This window comes from Artibeus jamaicensis, unplaced genomic scaffold (genome assembly GCF_021234435.1).
Source record: "Artibeus jamaicensis isolate MK-2021 breed Jamaican fruit bat unplaced genomic scaffold, CSHL_Jam_final contig_2170, whole genome shotgun sequence".
Classification (NCBI taxonomy): domain Eukaryota; kingdom Metazoa; phylum Chordata; class Mammalia; order Chiroptera; family Phyllostomidae; genus Artibeus; species Artibeus jamaicensis.
Genome location: NW_026521445.1, coordinates 5,882,355 through 5,901,575, shown reverse-complemented (window position 1 = coordinate 5,901,575; position 19,221 = coordinate 5,882,355). Strand labels below are relative to the sequence as shown.

The 19,221-nt window shown below is 44.8% G+C and overlaps 2 protein-coding genes across 5 annotated transcripts in view; one reads left to right on the top strand and one right to left on the bottom strand.

The window, feature by feature from the left end:
• Positions 1 to 19,221, bottom strand: part of LAMB3 (laminin subunit beta 3) — a 120,936-nt gene that overhangs the window by 44,286 nt on the left and 57,429 nt on the right. For 2 of the 4 annotated variants that reach the window (XM_053658600.1, XM_053658618.1), the window contains exon 1: positions 14,030 to 14,098. The exons of 1 other annotated variant lie outside the window; for it this stretch is intronic. The gene's annotated coding sequence lies outside the window, so the exon portion shown is untranslated. Of the gene's footprint in view, positions 1 to 14,029; positions 14,099 to 16,076; positions 16,093 to 19,221 lie in introns of those variants that run through there. One more of the 4 variants, XM_053658609.1, reaches the window with a different exon arrangement.
• G0S2 (G0/G1 switch 2) lies at positions 14,277 to 15,285 on the top strand. Its single transcript, XM_037136965.2, has 2 exons — positions 14,277 to 14,415; positions 14,553 to 15,285. The coding sequence occupies exon 2, from the start codon at positions 14,585 to 14,587 to the stop codon at positions 14,894 to 14,896; it is 312 nt and encodes a 103-aa protein (XP_036992860.2). The 5' UTR covers positions 14,277 to 14,415; positions 14,553 to 14,584; the 3' UTR covers positions 14,897 to 15,285.

The following is a 19,221-nucleotide window of genomic DNA, read 5'->3' as shown; positions in this document are numbered from 1 at the left end:
GGACTTTCACCACCTTGTATCTGCACCAACCAGGACACATGACCTCATAGTCCTAGCAGCAAGATTAGAGGAGCATGAAGAGTTCTCCCTGGCAATGCCATGCCCCAGCTCTGAATCCAGTGACAGTCACTCTGCTTACAACCTATTGGCCAGAACAACTCACAGGACTCCTAAGTGATCTTCCTATGTGTCCAGAAGAGAAAACTGATGTAGAACACCCTGAACATGTAGCACTGTCTGCCACAGCTGGTATATAGAGCGAAAGCAGAAGCCCACAGCAGATCTGTAAGCTTCCAAAATCCATGCTCTTCCCAATACATTTGGCCTCTGGAGATTGAAGGAAATCTCGCAAGAGGATAATTTGTAGAATGTGACCTCAAAAAAAAAAAACTGGTAGGAAAAATGGCCACAGTGAATGGTTTAAACCTGCAAAACCCAAAACATCACGAGATTGGCCCCCTGGAAAACTTTAGAAACATACTCAATGAGATCACTGCAAGTTAGACCCGGAGGGTAAATATTTATGAGACATGTGTGCCATTCCAGTGTTTAAGAGAAACACCACTGCAAACAAGGGCAAATCTTCAGGAAGCGCATGCCAGTGTGTTGCAGGATGACCAGCCATTCTAATTTGCCAGAACTCTCCCTGTTTCAGCTCAGTGTTCTCCTTGTTTAAGTTCTGAAAATTCCCTGTCCCAGGACATCCTTCAGTCCCAGACAGCCAGCTATACAATGACACCTTTTTCTCCTGGACAGCTGTTGTAAGTGTCACCCCAAATGGCTCAGAAAATTCTGCATGAAGATGCACAATGATCTGAGAAAGTGAAGTGGGCTCTAAATCCAAGAAGAACCTGGATGGAAACAGCACATGAGAATAAAACTCTCCCATAGGAAAGAACTTATAAAGCTCTTGTATGAATGTGGGCCCATCTGAGTAACGCAGCCCTCTTCACGGACTTCGGAGAAGAAAGTATGCCAATAGCACTCCTTTTTTTTTGTTATTCTTCTTCTTTTTAAAATTTATTTAATTATTGTTCAAGTACAGTTTTCTGTCTTATACTCCCATCCCAGCCCACCCCCCCCCAGTGCTCCCCACCTCCCTCCCATTTCCCCCCCTTCCCTCCTTAGTTTTTCTCCATGTGTCCTTCATACTTGTTCCTGTAAATCCTTCCCCCTTTTCCCTGAAACTCTCTCCCCTCTGGTTCCTGTCAGCCTGTTCTGTATTTTAGTGTCTTCGGTTATACTTTGCCTGCTTGTTTGTTTTGTTGTTTAGCTTCCTGTTAAAGGTGAGATCATATGGTATTTGTCTTTCACTGCCTGGCTTATTTCACTCAGCATAATGCTTTCCAGTTCCATTCATGCTGTTGCAAAGGGTAGGAGCTCCTTCTTTATTTCTGCTGCATAGAATTCCATTGTATAAATGTACCATAGTTTTTTGATCCATTCATTTACTGATGGGCATCTAGGTTGCTTTTGACCCAATAATAGCACTTCTGTGCTGGAGATTCAACTCCCGCTGCTATGACTGACGGCCTCAGGCTTCTCCCAGCCAAATCAGGCCGCAGACCCCTACTGAGCTCACAGGTACACTGGCACCTGTCTTTTTTTCAAGTCAAATACTGTTAAAACAGGTTACCCCATCTTGAATTTGGGCTGTTTCTACGGTGGGCAACACATGCACATGCATACACACAGAAGCACACATGACTTTGCACTTTTAGCTATTACATTTAGTCTTGTTAGTTTTGGCCTACTGCTCCATTTGTTAAGTTGGATTCGGAATGCACTTTGACCTGTACATGCTCCATTAACTCCAGATCACAGTCCAGAGTCCACAGCCAGGCGCTCAGGGTCTTGTGGCAGAGAGCTGCGTTTCTGGCACTAACTCACACCGCCCCCTTCACGCCAGTGCTCTGACCCAGCTATGCGATTCCTCTGACCACACCTGGGCTTGAGCCCCAGTTCTGTCTGTGCTGCCCCCTCCACCTCTTGTGTCTGTGGCTAAATCCTAAATCCATGACCTATTTCAGATTCCTGGGTCCGTGATGATTTCTCTGCTGTTCTCTATCAACTCTTCCCGAACTCCAGCGGCAGACCTCACCAATGCAACTCAGTTAGCAATCAGTTCTGTTCTGTCTCATAAATCCCTTCTGTCTCAAATTGACATAAACGTTATTCAATTTTTAGTTATTTTGTGATTTTCCCCAAACCTGGACTGCAAACTCCGTGAGGACAAGGATAATCCTTGCTCATTCTTTTTATCCCCTAAGAGGGGTATAATACAGTTTTCACACAGAAAGTGCTTAATAAACAGATATTGATTCATTGGTATGGATCCTTGGGTCAAGGGAAAACCTAAAAAAAGTGTTTGTAGACTATGATGCCATGAATATGACCCCATAACTCCTTTTCAAGACAACCTAGAGAAAAAGTCATCCAGAAAATGAAATATCGTCTCCCTAAGAATTGAAACCTGAGAAAATTCATGAAGAGCCAAAGCACTGGTCAGCTGACTTCCCAGGCTGTGCTTCCTATTCCATCCACCATGGCTGGGACTTGGGGATAGAAACTCCAAGAATCAAACTGGCAGTACTTTCGGGGTTTGGAACTGCAGTACTTCTGGGGTCAAGCCATAGGTCCAGGTCCTCAAGGAGTCAAGTCCCAGCTTTTAGAAGCTCAAAAGGCGATGAAAGGGGAAGTGTGGGTCCGGGGGGGGGAGGAGGGCACAAATGGAGAGAATGTTTCAGGGAGCAAGAATCCCTAAACATGTTTTATGGATTCTTCGTCACTCCCACGGAGTCAGGGAACTTGGATAGCAAAAAGTCAGTCAGTCCCTGCTATTGCTGTGCTTCTGAAGATGCTGTGTCCCAGTAGTAGTTTTTGGTCCATTCCGACCTTTGGCCAGTGAGTTCCAAGCCTTATACACTAAGAATCCCTTCTCACAACTAGACAGGGTCTAAGGATGTTTGTTTCTCTAAGTCCAATGACTGGCAATCAACAGTTGTCCTGTTATCTATTCCCCCACTTGTCCAGGGGCCCTGAGCTCAGGCCTGAATCCTCCCAGCAAATCAGTCTATATATTGACACCCCTCTGTCCCCAGCTTCTGCCTGGTCCTCATTCCCAAAACCTGGGCTTTTCCTCATCACACTGCAGTAGACCCTTCTGATTTTTGACCCCAAAACACGAAAACATCCAGAACCATTCATTTGCAAAATAAGTATTTGTTGGGCACGCATCCTATGCTAGGCATCCAGAGGTAAACAAGTCAGATATAATCACTTTCCAGACACAGACATTAAATACATAATGGCCAAGTGACTTATTAATTATGTAGCCCAAATGGCCTCAACTTATGTAGCCATCCAAGAGTCACTCTTCTCTACTATACAAAGACTCATAGTTCCAAAAATCCTAGGGAGATATTAACAGATAATCCAAATTCATTCTAGTTGATGCTTGTCCTCAAACACGCCTAACTTTCTTTTAACCATTTCTCTGTGCTGCCCCCAATCTCTCCAGCTTATTTTGGCCCAAAATGAACACACAGTCTTTTCTCCAAAGGAGCAAAACACAAAGCTGTTGAGCTTAAGAAATGTTACTGAAAATTTGGAGATGACACAGGGAAATTACAACCTAAAACTAAGTATTAGTGTACCATGCCCCCAGCAGCTAAGATCATAGCATGTTCCTGGGACATCTTCCTCTGTAGCTCTACACTTTCACCAGGTTGCTGAGAGCGAGCGATGCTCAGCAGTGGTTATATGGGGAAATTCCCTGGAGTTTGGAGGCGGGGTTCCTTTAATTTCTGATGCCTAAGCCTCATCCCAAGAGATCAAAATGGTGGCGTTTTAGGAATTGGTAATTTTTTAAGGTCCTCAGCCGACTCCTACATACAGCCAAGATAAAGACCACTGACATGGGACCTTGTAACCAGTCAGAGATACAGAGCAGCAGTAAATAGTGAAGAACGTGGACCCTGGAATCAGATTGTCTAGTTTTTTTTAATACATTTTATTGATTATGCCATTATGTTTGTTCTATTTCCCCCCTTCATTCCCCTCCACCCTGCACACCCCCTTCCCCACCATTTCCCCCCTTTAGTTTATGACCTCGTGTCTCAAGTTCTTGAGATTCTATATTTCCCCTACTATTCTTGCCCTCCCCCATCTATTTTCTACCTACCATCTATGCTACTTATTTTCTGTATCTTAGAAATGAAGAGCACATGGAGGGTTAGCAACAGGGGAGTGGGAGGAGGAGAAGGGGGGAGAAGATACAGATTGTCTAGTTTTGAATCCCATTTCGACCACTGACCAGCTGTGTGATCTGAGGCACATTACATAAGCTTTCTATTCCTCAATTTCCCCATGTGAAAACCAGGAATAATACACAGTCCAACCACCATGTAGGGCTGTTCATAAGATTAATAAATGCACATGAAGGCCTTAGAAAGCATTATGAATGCAATGGCTCTTAGCTTTGACTGTTCTGTGTGAGCAATGAGGGCGGCCTGGCCCACGTTGGAGGCAGTGGAAATGGGGAGGAGTGCATGAAGTTAAATTATGTATTTGGAAGTAGAACAAACAGGACTGGCTGAAAAATGGCTAAGAAAGGTGAAGAAAGGGGAATAAAAGATACTTTCCATGTTTGGGACTTTAGGAATTGGATAGAAAGTGATGCTATTTACCAAGATGGGAAAGACTAAGAGAAAAACAAGAATTGTTTTGAAAAAAATCAAGAACTTCATTTTGCATGTATTGTGTTAAAGTCACCCATGAGCTATCCAAGAAGAGCTACCTATTACATAGCTTAGTAGGCAGAGGGAAACACATTTTTCAAAGAGAAACACATTTCAGAGACACTATTGTACAGACTGTGCTGTCCAGTTACAGTAGCCACCAGACACACTTATGGGGTCATTTCATTTAAATTTAGATTAACTACGCCCTGGCTGGTATGGCCCAGTGAATTGAGCACTGGCCTGCAAACTGGGGGATCGTTGATTCAATTCCCAGTCAGGGCACATGCCTGGGTTTCAGACCAGGTCAGGCCCCCAGTGGGGTGTGTGCAAGAAGCAACCACACATTGATGTTTCTCTCCCTCTCTTTCTCCTTCCCTCCCTCTCTCTCTAAAAATAGATAAATAAATAAATAAGTAAATTTAGATTAATTAAAATTAAATAAAGTTATAAATTCAGTTTATCAGTCACTTTAGCTACATCTCAAGTGTTTGATAAACATATGTAGCTAGTGGCTACCATACTGAACAGTGCAGACATAAAATACTGTCATAATTGCTGACATTTCTATAGCAAAGTACTGAGTCTCAAAGCATGGAACTGTAGAAAACCATCTAGGAAGTGGTTCACGACTATAGCTACACATTAGATCACCCCAGAAATTCAGAGTTGATTCATGTCAGGGAGCCAGGGCTGAGAGCCACTGACCCAGGGAAATAAGGTGGGTGGAGGAGAGAGATCATGGCAGGACCCTAGGGTGCCCCAACATTAACTAAATGTGCAGTCCCAACTTCGACTGCACATTGGAATCACCTTTAGAGTTTTAAACAGTACTAATGTCTGCATCCTACTTTAAAGAATTTCTGATTTAACTGCTCTTAGAGTGTTACCTAGTTTTCAGAAATTAACAAATTTATGCTCAGGGTGATTTGGCTCAGGGGATTGAGTGCCGGCCTACAAACCAAAAAGTTGCCAGTTTGATTCCCAGTCAGGGCACGTGCCTGGGTTCCAGGTCCTCAGTTGGGAGTGTGCAAGAGACAACCAGTCGATGTGTCTCTCTCACATTGATGTTTCTCTCCCTCTCTTTCTCCCTCCCTTTCCCTCTCCCTAAAAAATAAATAAATAAAGTCTTTAAAAAGGAGAAGAAAAAGTTCCCCAGTGATTCTGACATGCAATCAGTGGTTGAGAACCACAGTGGTTCTCAACCACTGATTGAAAAAGGGTAAGATGTGCCCTGACTGGTGCGACTCAGTTGGTTGGGCATCGTCCCACAAAGTGAAATGTCCCCAGTTTGATTCGCAGTCAGGGCACATACCAGAGGCAACTGGTTGATGTTTCTCTCTCATATCAATGTTTCTTTCCCTCCCTTCTTCTCTCTCTAGAAATAAATAAAATCTTTTTTAAAAAGGTGTTTCTAGAATGCCAAAATTCAGTTCATTCAATAAACAGCCTACTAGATTTTGGAGGGGAATGAGAATGGAAACCATATGGCAGTGGGTAAAAGGGTAAATGGTTAAAGAAATTGATATAATGATTGTAGGTTACTAATAATATTAAGAGAAGCAAAGAATCTCACAAGAGATGGATAGTGATTTGGGGTCATGGACTAGATTTTTTAAGATACTAGAGTACGTTTATACACTGGTGGAATACTATAATAAACAAGGAGAAAATAATTATTCAGGAAAGGGGAAATATCTGGCAGGAAGCTCACTCCCTACCCAAAATCCAAACCCTCCTTCCTCCTTCCTAAAGATCCCCAGTGTTTTTCAAGTATTCAGGGCAGCTGTCCTTTCCAAAGCTCAGAGATTAGTCTAAACCAGTGGTTCTCAAACTTTAGCATGCACCAGAATTACCTCGAGGACTTTTTACATCAAAGATAGCTAGTCCTGCATGCAGAATTTCTGATTCAATAGGTCTGGGGCAGAGCTCAAGAATCTGCATTTCTCACAAGTTCTCAGATATTGCTGCTGCTGTTCCCAGGGACAACCTTTGAGACCCCTGGTATAAGATCATGGTGGTAATCCTTCCCTTCAAAAGTAGTTTTAGGGATGGGCATTCATCCCAATTCTGGCCAATGAAAGGAAGTCTCTTGGGGAAATCTAGGCAAGGTTTCCTTCTCAATGAAAAAGAAAGAACAGCCTCTCTCCTTTTGCTGGATGTCGTCATACAGAATGCAATGGCTGGATCTGTGGCAACTACCTAGGAACCATAATGTAAGCTAGACTATAACAAGTGTCCATGCTGAAGATATAAGGTGAGAAAGATGGAAAGAACATGGTTCTTGATAATGTTACACTACTTAATTAATTAATCCTGAAATATCTGTTTAGTGAAATCATATATTTTTCTTATTGTTTAAGCATTTTGAATTAGATGTTCTTACTTGTAGCCTAAAGCAACATGAGTTATTCATGGACTCCCAAGACCTTAAGTAGATAAGTAGGATCAGATGGAGGGGCAGCTCTACACACAGAGAATCAGGATGCTTCCTCCCTGGTAATGTGACAGAAGGTAGAGCAGATATATTTGGTGGTTGGAAAATTAAGTAGCTCCTATCTATTTCACCAGGCCATGGGTGTCAGGGAAGAGAAGCATATAGCCTATTTTTGAAAAAGTCTTTTTCAAGAGTAATAAAGATAAGTGACTTGGGAAACATAATCAGTTATAACAAATGGCCCACTTGAGGTTTGTGGTCTTAAATTTACAGAAAATAAACAGTCAGCCCAGCTGGGTAATTTATCCCAACAGTCATAAACTGCATGGGTGTATTGATATGGACAGCTGACTCCAGCCACGTTTAAGTCTTTCTGAGCAAATATGAAAGAAACAGAAGAGGTCAAGGAAGTGCTTGTGACAATGGACCATAGACTCTAAGCCAGCTTCTCCCCATCCTGATTATTCTTCCTGGTCTTTGTTAAGTTTTGAATGAGTTTTATTCTATCACCCCAGCAGAAGCTCCTAGTATACAGCTCATATTAGTTCAGTTCTTAGAAACTTAATAGCTTAAAATGAAATCCATTTTTCAACTCACACTCTGTACTCAGATGTCTGGGACAGTGACAAGGCTAATAATAGTAAGTTTCTGGTGAGCTGTATCCTCATCTGGATCTTGGGGTCTTCTTTCAAGTGATGTAGTTGCAGAATAATTCAGTTCCTTATTGCTACAGAAAGCAAATAAAATTGAGAGATACTTAAGAGGCAGAATGACAAGTCTTGGTGATGTTTACATATGAGTGGTGACGGAAAGAGAGAGGAGTAAAGGATGGCCCCCCAGGCTTAGGATCCAAGCTACTAGGTAGACAATAAAGCCTAAACTAATAAAGATGGTGGTGAAAGTTTAAGGGTAGAAGTACTGAATTTGGCTTTAGACATGGTGAGTTTGATACCTGAATAACATCCAAGTGGACAAGTAGCACAGACAGGTCTACAGCTCAGCTTTGTACATCATCTGATAGAGGCAGAAATGGAAACCTTGGGAGTAAACTAAATCACCCAAAGAGAGCATGTAGAATAAGAAAAGAGGCCACAGCACTGAGTCCTGAGAAATATGACATTTAGAGGTTATATAAAAAGCAAATGTGAGACGAAGGACTCAGGAGTGTCCAGAATGAGGTAGAAGGAAAACTAGAGGCTATGATGTCATGGAAGCCAAGGATTATGTGTTTCTAGGAGAAGGGAGTGGTCAACAGATCCCAGGAATGGCATATGCAGTTGATCATTTATATAATTGTTCAACGCCCGGCTCTTGCCTCTATCACTGCCTCACTTCCTGCCATTTCCCAAAACCCATCCTCTGTGCTCTAACACCAATCTTCCCTAACTTCTCCCAGACCTTGCAATGCTCTCTCAGGCCTCCCCTTGTTACATGCCGTCCTTTCTCAGTCCAGGCCTCCCCAACCCTGAACCCTGACTCCACCCCAGAGTTACCTGGTGAACACTATCCATCCTTGAACACCCTCAGCTGCTCAGTCACGATCTACTCTTAGGCCTTCTCTGACTACCTCCTTCCCAAATTGAATCAGTGCACTTCTCATTCTATTTGCCTACGTGGTATATACCTTTATTATTGTGCTTCCCTTAGTATAATGTAATAACTTATCTAGTCTGTGTCCTCTAGTTGAATATGATATACTTGGGGCAAGGAAAACTTTGTGTTCTGCTTTGTACAACAACATTTAACTCAGTGTTGAACACACAGCCAGCTTCAGTAAATGTTTTTGGACCTTATTCCTGCCTATATGCTGTGTAGGGAATGTGAGTGTCCTGGGCTGGAATAAAGGACCATGGGAACTGCTGACATGGAGCAGGAGGTAAAGACAGCTGAATAACAACACAATAATAACTGCATCAATGACATGTATTGATTGTTTCGTTTTTGCCAGACCACTTATAAGCCCCTTATAGTGCTGTAGCTCATTCAGACCTCAGCACACCCCACTGAATAGGTGCTATCATCACTCTCCCTTTGTAGACAGGGAAATGGAGGCTAGAGAAGTTAAGTTACTTTTCCAAGGTCAAACCCTGGTAAGAGGAGCCAAGACTTAAATGAACCCAAGTCTGTTTGACTCCAGATCCCTGTACTCTCAAGTCCAGCCAGTATTTGAACTTGGGGGAAGTCCCTGGTGCTGAATGCAATCTGTGAAGTACAGTGCTGTGATTCAGAAGCGGTATGTGGGCAGCGGGGTGCTCGTGGCTCCCCAAGGCTCCCAGCACACCCTGCATGCTCTGGCAGCAGTGGCTCTGCTGGGCCAGAAGCCATGAGGGACAAAAGCAAAATGTCTATAAAGGGTCTGTTCTTCAGAGTTGCTCTGAAGAGGCCAGGAGCTTATTGGCGGGGTGCCCCAAAGTGAGCCAAGCGCTGCAACGTCACACACTGAGCTGGGAGTGCAAGTGAAAGGTGAGGGCGCCAGAGTGGAGGGAACTCAGCCAAGTTGCCAGGTCTTGGGCAATCACAACCGTGAGGACAAACCACTGTGCCCAAAATAACCTCCCGAGAGAATTTTAACTGACATTTTGTAGTCTCTATCCCAGTGCTGACTTTCAGGCCTGTGTAACTAGCATTGATTAGGCCCCTATTTTACATTCCACAGACACAGGGCAAGCCCATGGGTAACAAGGGAGAGCTGTATGGCACGGTCCACACTGCAGCACCCGCCTGGGCAGTACAAGCCACAAGGCAGCTGAGATTCATAGGGAGGAGTGGTCAGGGTGTGCTGGCACAGGCGGGGTGTCTTCCTGGAACACAGGAACTGAAGGACGGAAGACAGACTAGGAAGAGAACAGCACCTCAGGTAGGAACAAGAGTACGAGCCAAGGTGAGGCAGCAACAATGGGAACAAATTACTTCTCTGGCCATGAGAAACCCACTGGTGGAGCAAAGGGTTCTTGTCGAAGAACTATGAGAGATAAAGTTAGGTGAGTAGGGGAGATCGGCTCATAGAGGTCCTGGATTCCATGAATATTAGTCAAGCAAATCCAACATGCAGAATCCGGGAGTTCATCGTGTGGGTGAGACATCATCCCAGGCTGTAAACAGGCAATTAAAAATATCAATGTAATTTAGGAAGGTTTTTTTCATAGTAGTGTCTGAAATAGGTCAGAGAGGAAGACTAACAGCAAAAAACTGCCCCCCCCCAAAATCCTTAATGATTCTTTGAACATCTACTAAAAGTCTTAGTTCAGGCAAACTTCATTAACATGGTCCCTCCCCAACCAGACTTCACAGTCCAGTGAAATTGACTTTCATTAATTTCATGGTTGCCTATTAAGTATCTACTCTGTACCAAGAAAGAGTCTGGGCCTTATGGACACAGAGAAGAACTAAACAAAGTCCAGGCCCTCACGAAGCTCTTTCTGCAAAGGACATGGAAGACCACACAAAAAGCAAACCAATAAATCTATCAACATAAACTCAGGTACTAAGTCTTATTGAGAAAAATAAAGTGGGGCGTTGGGCAGAGCAGAGTGGGATGAATTGGTCAGGGAAGGTCTCACCCAGAAAATGCCACCATATTTCAAGCCCAGAGAACAGGTAAAATGGAGGTGCCACTGCTCCAAATAAGGGCATTGAGAGGGTGACTGAGTGTAGAGTACAGAGAATGTGGGGCACCTTGTTTTAAGTGTGTCAAGCTTTATGAAAACAGCAGAGTGACCACACAGAAATGTCTAGACCCTCGAACACGAGTCTATAAGACCAGAGGAAGATAAAGGTTAGTGTGTAGATTTAATAACCACCTATTGATAGATGAGTAATAAGAAACCTTCTGTCCGAAACAAATTTACATGAAATGAAAATGACTCAAGGACAGAAAAATATTGTCATTTTGTCATGTTTCCTATGATGATCCCCTCCCTACTTCATGGATCCTAGTGGGTAATGACTTCAGTGGGCAGCAAGCAGCAGGTTAACAAAATAATACTATAATAATTCAGGTTCATGCACAGCCAACCATCCAAAAGACCTCTTGTTATGGAATTTTCCTGCCTGACAAGGTTACAAGAGTAATAAGCAGAGGACACAATCCTCCAGGAATAATCCATATCCGGCCCTTGGTTGCCTTGACTGCTTGTCTGCAGACAAAAATGTAGAATGTTAGATAAGCTGTTTAGGTAACCTTGCCCGATCTGCACAAACCAATCGTATTTCCTGAACTATGAATAGCCAAGGCAAAGAAGAATTGTTGTGGCTGTTTTTTTAACAGAATTGTCTCGAAAATTGCCTCAGAGCCCCAAATAAAGATTATTGTTAAAATTTTCAGATACTCAAATTTTTGATCACTGAAACAGCTCTTTCCCATCCCCCCTTCAATCTAAATCCCCCTTCTGTCCCCTGCTCCTTCAATCTAAAACGCACATTTATAGGGACAGCTCTATCCTCTTCTGTACTTCTCTCCCTTGGACCACATGTCACCCATTTTGATTGTTTCCTCTGCAGATGGTTCTGGGTACTTTAATGTTTGGAAGAAAGGGATTTGGAAAGCAAAATAAATTTTAAATTGGCATTCCTTGTCTTGCTACAAATGGCAAGGATTAATACTGGGGTAGGCTCTAAGGCAGGGTGACTAACTGTTCCATCCTGCCCAGAATGGTCCCAGTTTCAGCACCGTAAGTCATGCCTCTTGGGAAAGTCCCTCAGTCCTGGGCAAAGAGGGACAGGTGGTCGCCAAGGCTGGTCAGACCTTCATAGCTATAACCTGTGTCTGACCTGGGTGATGCAACACAAGGCTTTACATCCCTAAAGTGACATCAGTGCTTTAAAGCATGGGCTTAGTTTCCCAAGCCCTATCTAATCTCCTACCCTAGAGCCTGGGCTCTCCTTCCCCACCCAGGCAGAGGAGCTGTGTCAGAAATTCCTAGGTAGGAAGTGATCCTGGATTCCTCAGCCCTCTATTTCCTTCATCTCCCACTCAGCCCCAGCTACTACCTAAACCAGAACAGCAACAATACGGGCAACCCTAATCCATGCCCCTTGCTGCCCTCCCTACTCGGCCTTGGCTAGTAAGCTGGCAGGGCCTGGGGGTCAAAGTCAGATTCTCAAAGAGGGCAAGATGGGAACTCATGTGAGGTGGTGATGTGCTCTACCACCGCAAATCACAAGAAAGGGGAACCCCAGTTAAATGAAAATCCACTGACCTTAAAAGATTGCGTCTTTGAGTTACAGAACACAGGAAATTCTTTGACATGTTAATTTCAGAGTTTTGTGTTCAAAGCTGAGCTGATTCACCATCAGAGCAGAAACCAGGTAAAAGCCCTGATTTCTGATAATAATGTTCTTCCAAGAGCCACGATGCTTGCCAACACTCACAGGTCTTGGCAAAGCTCACAGATCATTTCTGCCAGTTGTTAGAGACTTCTCCAAAATTATAAGGAAGATTCAAAGAAAATGGCATGACTGATATTAATCTCTACTTGGTCCCTTGTTATGGAATTTTCCTGCCTGACAAGGTGACAAGAGTAATAAGCAGGGGACACAATCCTCCAGGAATAATCCATATCCGGCCCTTGGTTGCCTTGACTGCTTGTCTGCAGACAAAAATGTAGAATGTTAAATAAGCTATTTAGGTAACCTTGCCCGATCTGCACAAACCAATCGTATTTCCTGAACTACGAATAGCCAAGGCAAAGAAGAATTGTTATGGCTGTTTTTTTTAACAGAATTGTCTCGAAAATTGCCTCAGAGCCCCAAATAAAGATTATTGTTAAAATTTTCAGATACTCAAATTTTTGATCTCTGAAACAGCTCTTCCCCATCCCCCCACCCCCAGGCCCCATTCTCCCCCCCCCCCCCCACCTGGCTCTGCTTGAATGGTTAGGACAGGCTGCTCCAGGATTGCATCACTGACCTTTGCAATTTTCTGGCCAGTCTGATTTCCCCTTCCCCGGCCAGTTCCCTTCCTTTTTTAAAGCCCTTTGGCCTACCCATTTCTCTTTTTCCCTGACTTGTTACCTCTGGTACATGAAGAACCAAAGCTAAAATAGAACACACCCCCTACACACACACACACACACACACACACACACACACACGTCAGGGATGTTTAATCCTAGTCACAGGCCTACTCTCCCAAGAGTGCTTTCTATTCTTTACCTTCTTACCCAAACTCTACTCTCAGCCTTCTGCTCCTGTACTGTTTCTATGATAAGCTGAGCTGACACTCTTGTACCTCCAGATTCAGGGAAGTGGCGAATAATTTTTTTAAATAGCATGAATCAGAGTCCAGACGAGCCCACTAACTTTTACCAACAGCCCCTCTTCCATCTTCGCCTCCTCTCAGCCCCCAACTTCACATCTAAAGGGGAAAAGGGGCAATTTGAATTTCATGGCAGTTTCCTGATGCACAGAAATATACAGAAATGCCTGTAGGCACAGAGGCTGATGTCATGTGCACACACACACACACACACACACACACACACACTGGCCATAACGGAGCACCCGAAGAAATAGTTATCAGCGACCTTAACAATGCAAGCACCTGTGAGTAAAATCAGTCAGGCTGGAAAGAAACCGTCAAAGCACACGTTGCCTTACGCAGAACCTGGACACGAGTTCTGTTCTTTGCCCGGACCCCTCCCCCTGCCTTCCTCCTCTAAAACCTGCACACCTGTGGGAAGATGACAACACTTCTGAATAAAAACCAGTGATTCTCCTGTTAGGTATAACCCTAGATACCCACATTAGGGGCCCTTCTCAGGCTGCCCAGGACGAGAGAAGTCGTGCACCCACCCACACTGCTAAGATGTACCCGGGTGCCTCCCTGGGCGCCTCCCTGGGCTCGGGTTCTCACCCTTGAGCGCACCCAGGACGTGATTTCCCACGTCCAGGTCCGCCCTCCCAGGACCCTGCTCACACTTCTTCGGCGTGCGCAGCTCGTGGCCGCCCCAATCCCCAGCCCGCCCCACCGGGTTCCTGCCCCGCTCCTCCCCTTCTTCCCCCTTCCTCCCCCACTCCCCCGCCTCCCTCTGGCTCACGCGGCGCTGGCCCCGGCCCAGGAGCCGAGGAGGCGGGTTTTGGAGAAAAGATATAAGCGGCCGCTGCCGAGGTGTCAGCTGCGGAGTCTCCATCTGGCAGAGCCGCAGCTGCCTAAGAGGAGGAGAGCGGAGCCCGCCGGGCCGACAGACGCGCCCCCTGCCCCCAGCTCGCGCAGCCTCCCGGGCGCTCGCCGCAGTTCAGGTGAGCTGGGCCGGCACAGCGCGGCGGGGCCCGCGGGCCCTTTTCTGGGGGTCGAGGGGGTCGGGGGAGGCGCGCCCAGGCAGCTGGCGCCCTTCTTCAGTGCTAACGGTCTCCTTTCTGCTCCTCTCCTCCTGCAGGTCCCTCCCGCCCCCAGGAGCCCAGAGCCGGGATGGAAACGGTACAGGAGCTGATCCCCCTGGTCAAGGAGATGATGGCCCAGAAGCCCAGCGGGAAACTGGTGAAGCTGTACTTGGTGGGCGGCGTGCTGGCCCTGTTAGGCGTGGTGCTGGGCCTGATGGAGACCGTGTGCAGCCCCTTTACGGCCGCCAGCCGCCTGCGCGAGGAGGATGCTGCCTTGGCCGCGCTGCGGGCTGTCCGGGAGCGCCGGGCCCTGCAGGCAGAAGCCCTGCGGGAGAAGGACAAACAACCGGACGCCATCCTCTGCAGCCGGGCCCTAGCCAACCGGCAGCACGCCTCCTAGAAACTGTGGGAGACCAGTAGAGGTGAAAGAAGAGAGAGAGAGAAAGACAGAGAGAGAAAGAAAGAGAGAGAGAGACCCAGAAACTAACACTGATTCAAGTAGAAGAGAGCCTGAGTCCTGTGCTGTTTGGACGGGCTTTGGAGAAGCCACTGACTCCTGGAGATGAGCTAGCTCGCAGCTCCACCACGAGCAGTCTGGGATGAGTTTCGCTGCTGTGCAGCGCCAGAGAAGGATGACATGTCCAAAACTCCGTATCTTTGAGCCCGGTGCATCTACCATTTGCACTAGAGCAGAAGGAGGAGAAGTGCTTTTTATATTATCGGTATTATTATTATTATTATTGTTTTTACAATGACCATCATTTTTAAATAAAAGATATTTTAATACAATCTCTCAGTCTCTGATTCCTGAGGGGCATGACCCCCCGGGCTGGGCGTGCTGGTGCGAGGAGTCAGGCCTGAGTGAGCACCGCGGAAAGAGGGCAGCTCCCCACAGGTCAGGAAATACTGTCTTCACTGCTAGGGAGTCTGCTGGTCATGTTGCATGCTTGTAAGTCTGTTGAGGATTTGGTTTTGTTCCACGTTAAGGGTGGGAAGAGAAAAACCTCTCTAAGTCCCACCAGACTTAGCATTTTAGGTGAGAAGCTAAATCAACTTCTGAGCTAGAGTACATGGATAGGAGGGGGAAAAAAAAAACATTTGTCACTTCACACCTGTGTACCAGAGGCTCCTATGGCTGATACTGCCTTCTTCCTAATTGTATTTTAACAAGAGAAGGAGGGCAAGAGGAGGGAGAACGCCAGGCAGCTGGTGGGTAGGAAGAGACTGAAGGCAAGCTTCCAAGAACCCCTAATTAAATGTCTGGTTCTGCCCAGCCTTCCTCCTTAGGAACTCAGATCACAATAAGAGAAGCTCTTGGTTAGAAGGAAAAAAGACAGGTTGGCACAGAGGCACAGACCTCAGCCCTCTCCCTCCCAGGACAAAGTTTTCTTGCGGTAATAGCTACTTCAGTGTCTCCATAGAACTCAGCAAAGGAAATTTTGAACCATGGCTCTTAAGGAGGGAGCTAGGGGCATGGGCCTGATGGCCACTCTCCTTGCAATTTTAACATGTCTCCTGCCTCACCAAACACAGACACTTCACTCTTGTAGTCAATAGCTATGCCTTTTTGCCAAACTCACCAGTGGCTCCTGTCATTGGCTCTGATCAGACGCTCTCTCTACCACCTTGCCCTCCCACACACCCCTCCACGTTGTTCCTGCTCAAATCCTACCCAGGCTTCCCGGCTCCAATAAAATGTCATCTCCCCCTGTGATGTAAGTTTTGACTCCAAACAAAAGAACAATCAGAATGGGGTGGTATTAATCAAAGGAAAACAGACATGTAAAGGAAGAGAAGAATATGGCACCACTGTTCTCCCTGTTTCCAAATTGGGAAGCTCACCTTTCTGTTAATACATAACCTCGCCTTACATGTCCAAAAACTTCTTGGGAATTCACCCAATCTCATTCTTCCAGCTGGTCTTCCCAAATGCCTCCCCTGTTATGTTAATGCTTTCTCCTTCCATTTAGCCACGGCCCTGTCCAGCTCTCAAGAGTTCAAAAACCACCCCCTAGGACATTCACCCCAAACCAAGCCCCTGCCAGACTGTCTTCCTTCCATCCTGCCACGCCTCCACTCAGGAAATATCACAGACTAAACTCCATGCCACAGTGTGTCTGTGCTCTGCTTCTATCCCAGCCTTTCAATGCCTTCTCAGACTGCCCAGCACGTACCTTGGCACCTCCTTTTCAGTGTTTTGTACCTTTGTTCACATTACTCTTCCCACCTGAACATCCTCCAACCTGCAATCTCCACATCTTCTGAAGCCAACATCAAATTCTCCAAGACAGGTATGATCTGACGTGTTCTGCCTATTGCCAAACCATATATCAAATCATACACTCCAATTTTTTGTTTAGAAGATAATGCCTGTTTTTAGGTTTGCCTGTGTATAAGAAAATATATATTTTACATATTTGCCTGAATATATAAGTGATGCCTATATATTTTTAGTTTAAAAGCTATGCCTCATGTTTATATATGTTCAAAATACCCAACTCAATTAAGTCCACATTATTGAAATCTTCTCTGTTCTAACTGATCTTCTCATTTTTCTGAATTCTTATAGATCATACTGTCTGGGTTTCATACTGGATTACTCAGAAGTGAAGTTTTTTCTTCGGTTGTTTTATGGATTTCATCATATTTCTCATAGTATAATCTTGAGGTCAAGGACTATAGCTTCCTCTTTAGTGGTTATAGAAATTATCAAGTCCTAGGGAAACTGCAAGTTCTTAATAAATATTTGATTGCTCAATTAACTGACTATGAAGTTAGAGCAATGGTTCCCAGCGGGAGAGGGAGCAACTTTGTCACACCAGGGCACATGTGACCATGTCTGGAGACGTCTCTAGTTGTCTGGTAGGGAAGGAGGGACACTACAGGTAACATCTAGTGGGTGGAAGCCAAGGATGCTGTTAAACATCTTGGAATGCACAGGATAGCCATCCACAACAAAGAATCCTCCAGTTCAAAATGTTTATAGGACTGAGGTCGAGAAACCCTGGGTTAAAGAAAAGTAAGGGGAAAGGATCAGCTTAGTGGTTTTAAAACCAAGAATTTGAAGTAGTCTCACAAGACAATGCCTGCTTGTGAGCCAACATGATAAGACCCTCTTCCAATCCAGTAACAAAATTGGTCCTTGGCCCTGTCCTAGTTGACAATGTCATCAGCAATCTAGGAGAAGTCACAGAAGGTACACATCAATTCTGGTGGTGATGGAGAGCTGAATAGTAGAGTCAGGATTCAAAACAACTCAACAGATTGGGGCCATGCACTGAAGCTAACTTATTGGAATGAAATAGGGAAAAAGAGCACAGAATTATGGTCCAAAAAAAGCAGATGCATAGCCACAAATTATGAAAGCTTATTCTAGCAGCAGATCATGTGAAAAAGACATACGTATTTCCACCAATTACAAGTTCAACATAAGCCAACAAGGACTAGTGACAGGATTGTTAAAACAAAATAACACCTTCCTGGTGAAACTAGAATATCCAGAAAGAGGGAAGAGAAGTTGTTGTTTTTTTTTTACTTGGCCATCTGGCAGGAGAGAAACAAAAGAAGTTAAGTCCCACTGCCTGGATTGCTTGGGTTTGCATTCCAACTTCTTATTTATAAGATTTAAGGACCTCAACAAGTAAGTTACTTATAAACTGCCTGCCTCAAGTTACTTATATTTTCTTCCCATCTATAAAATAATGTTTCAGATTAAGTGAGTTAAGTGCTTAGAGAGTACCTGGCATGTACAGTGGACCCTTGAACAATGTTAAGAGCACTGACTTGTGTTGCAGTCAAAAATCCTAATATAACTTTGGCTCCCCCCCAAATCAACTACCTTCAGTATTCATGGAGGATTGACTCAAGCCCCGCTGCATCTGGGGATAGCAAAACCTGTGGATGTTCAAGTGCCCCATATAAAATAACATAAATCAATGCATACAGTAGCCCTTCAAACCATGGATTCCCAATCATGGCTTGAAAACAGTACAAGTATTTTTTAATATGTTATTTATTTATTTTTAGAGAGAAGGGAAGGGAGAGGGAAAGAGAGGGAGAGAAACACTGAAGTGTGAGAGAAACATCAATTGGTTGTCTCTCACATGCCCCTAACCAGGGCCCAGCCACAGAAACCAGAGATGTGCCCTGACTGGGAATTGAACTGGTGTCCTTTCGGTTTACAGGCCAGTGCTCAATTCACTGAGCCACACCAGCTAGGTCAAAACAGTTCAAGTGTTTATTGAAAAGGTTCTCGTAAACATAGATCCATGCAGTTCTAACCTGTGTTGGTCAAGGGTCATCTATGGTGAGCTTTCAGCCAATGACTGTTGTTGTTGTTATAATTTAAGACAAAACTGCTTCAATTAGAGTCACTTGGACAAATAAAAGTCAAGAAACCCTGTCACATGCAGAAGTAAATGGATCACTAGAGAAGAGAAGATACAGTTGTGTCACAGAGCAATTGCCTACAAACAGTTGAAGACTGCCATATTGATCCAATACAGAATAATAAAATGGACTTATTTTATGTGGCTTGAAAGTACAGACCCAGGACTGAAAAGCTGGAGTACAAGGAAGCATATCTTAGGTCAAGAAATCAGAGTGTTTCAAAACATAATGAGGTGTCTCCTGATGTTAAGTAGCCCATTACTAAAAGCACCCAAGAGGAGGTTAGAAGTCATCTGCTAGGGGCCGAATAACCTGAAGAGGAAATTTCTGAACTTG

Bases quoted from the DNA above. Each gene is read 5' to 3' on its own strand.
- G0S2 (XM_037136965.2), top strand. From the start codon at position 14,585: ATGGAAACGGTACAGGAGCTGATCCCCCTGGTCAAGGAGATGATGGCC.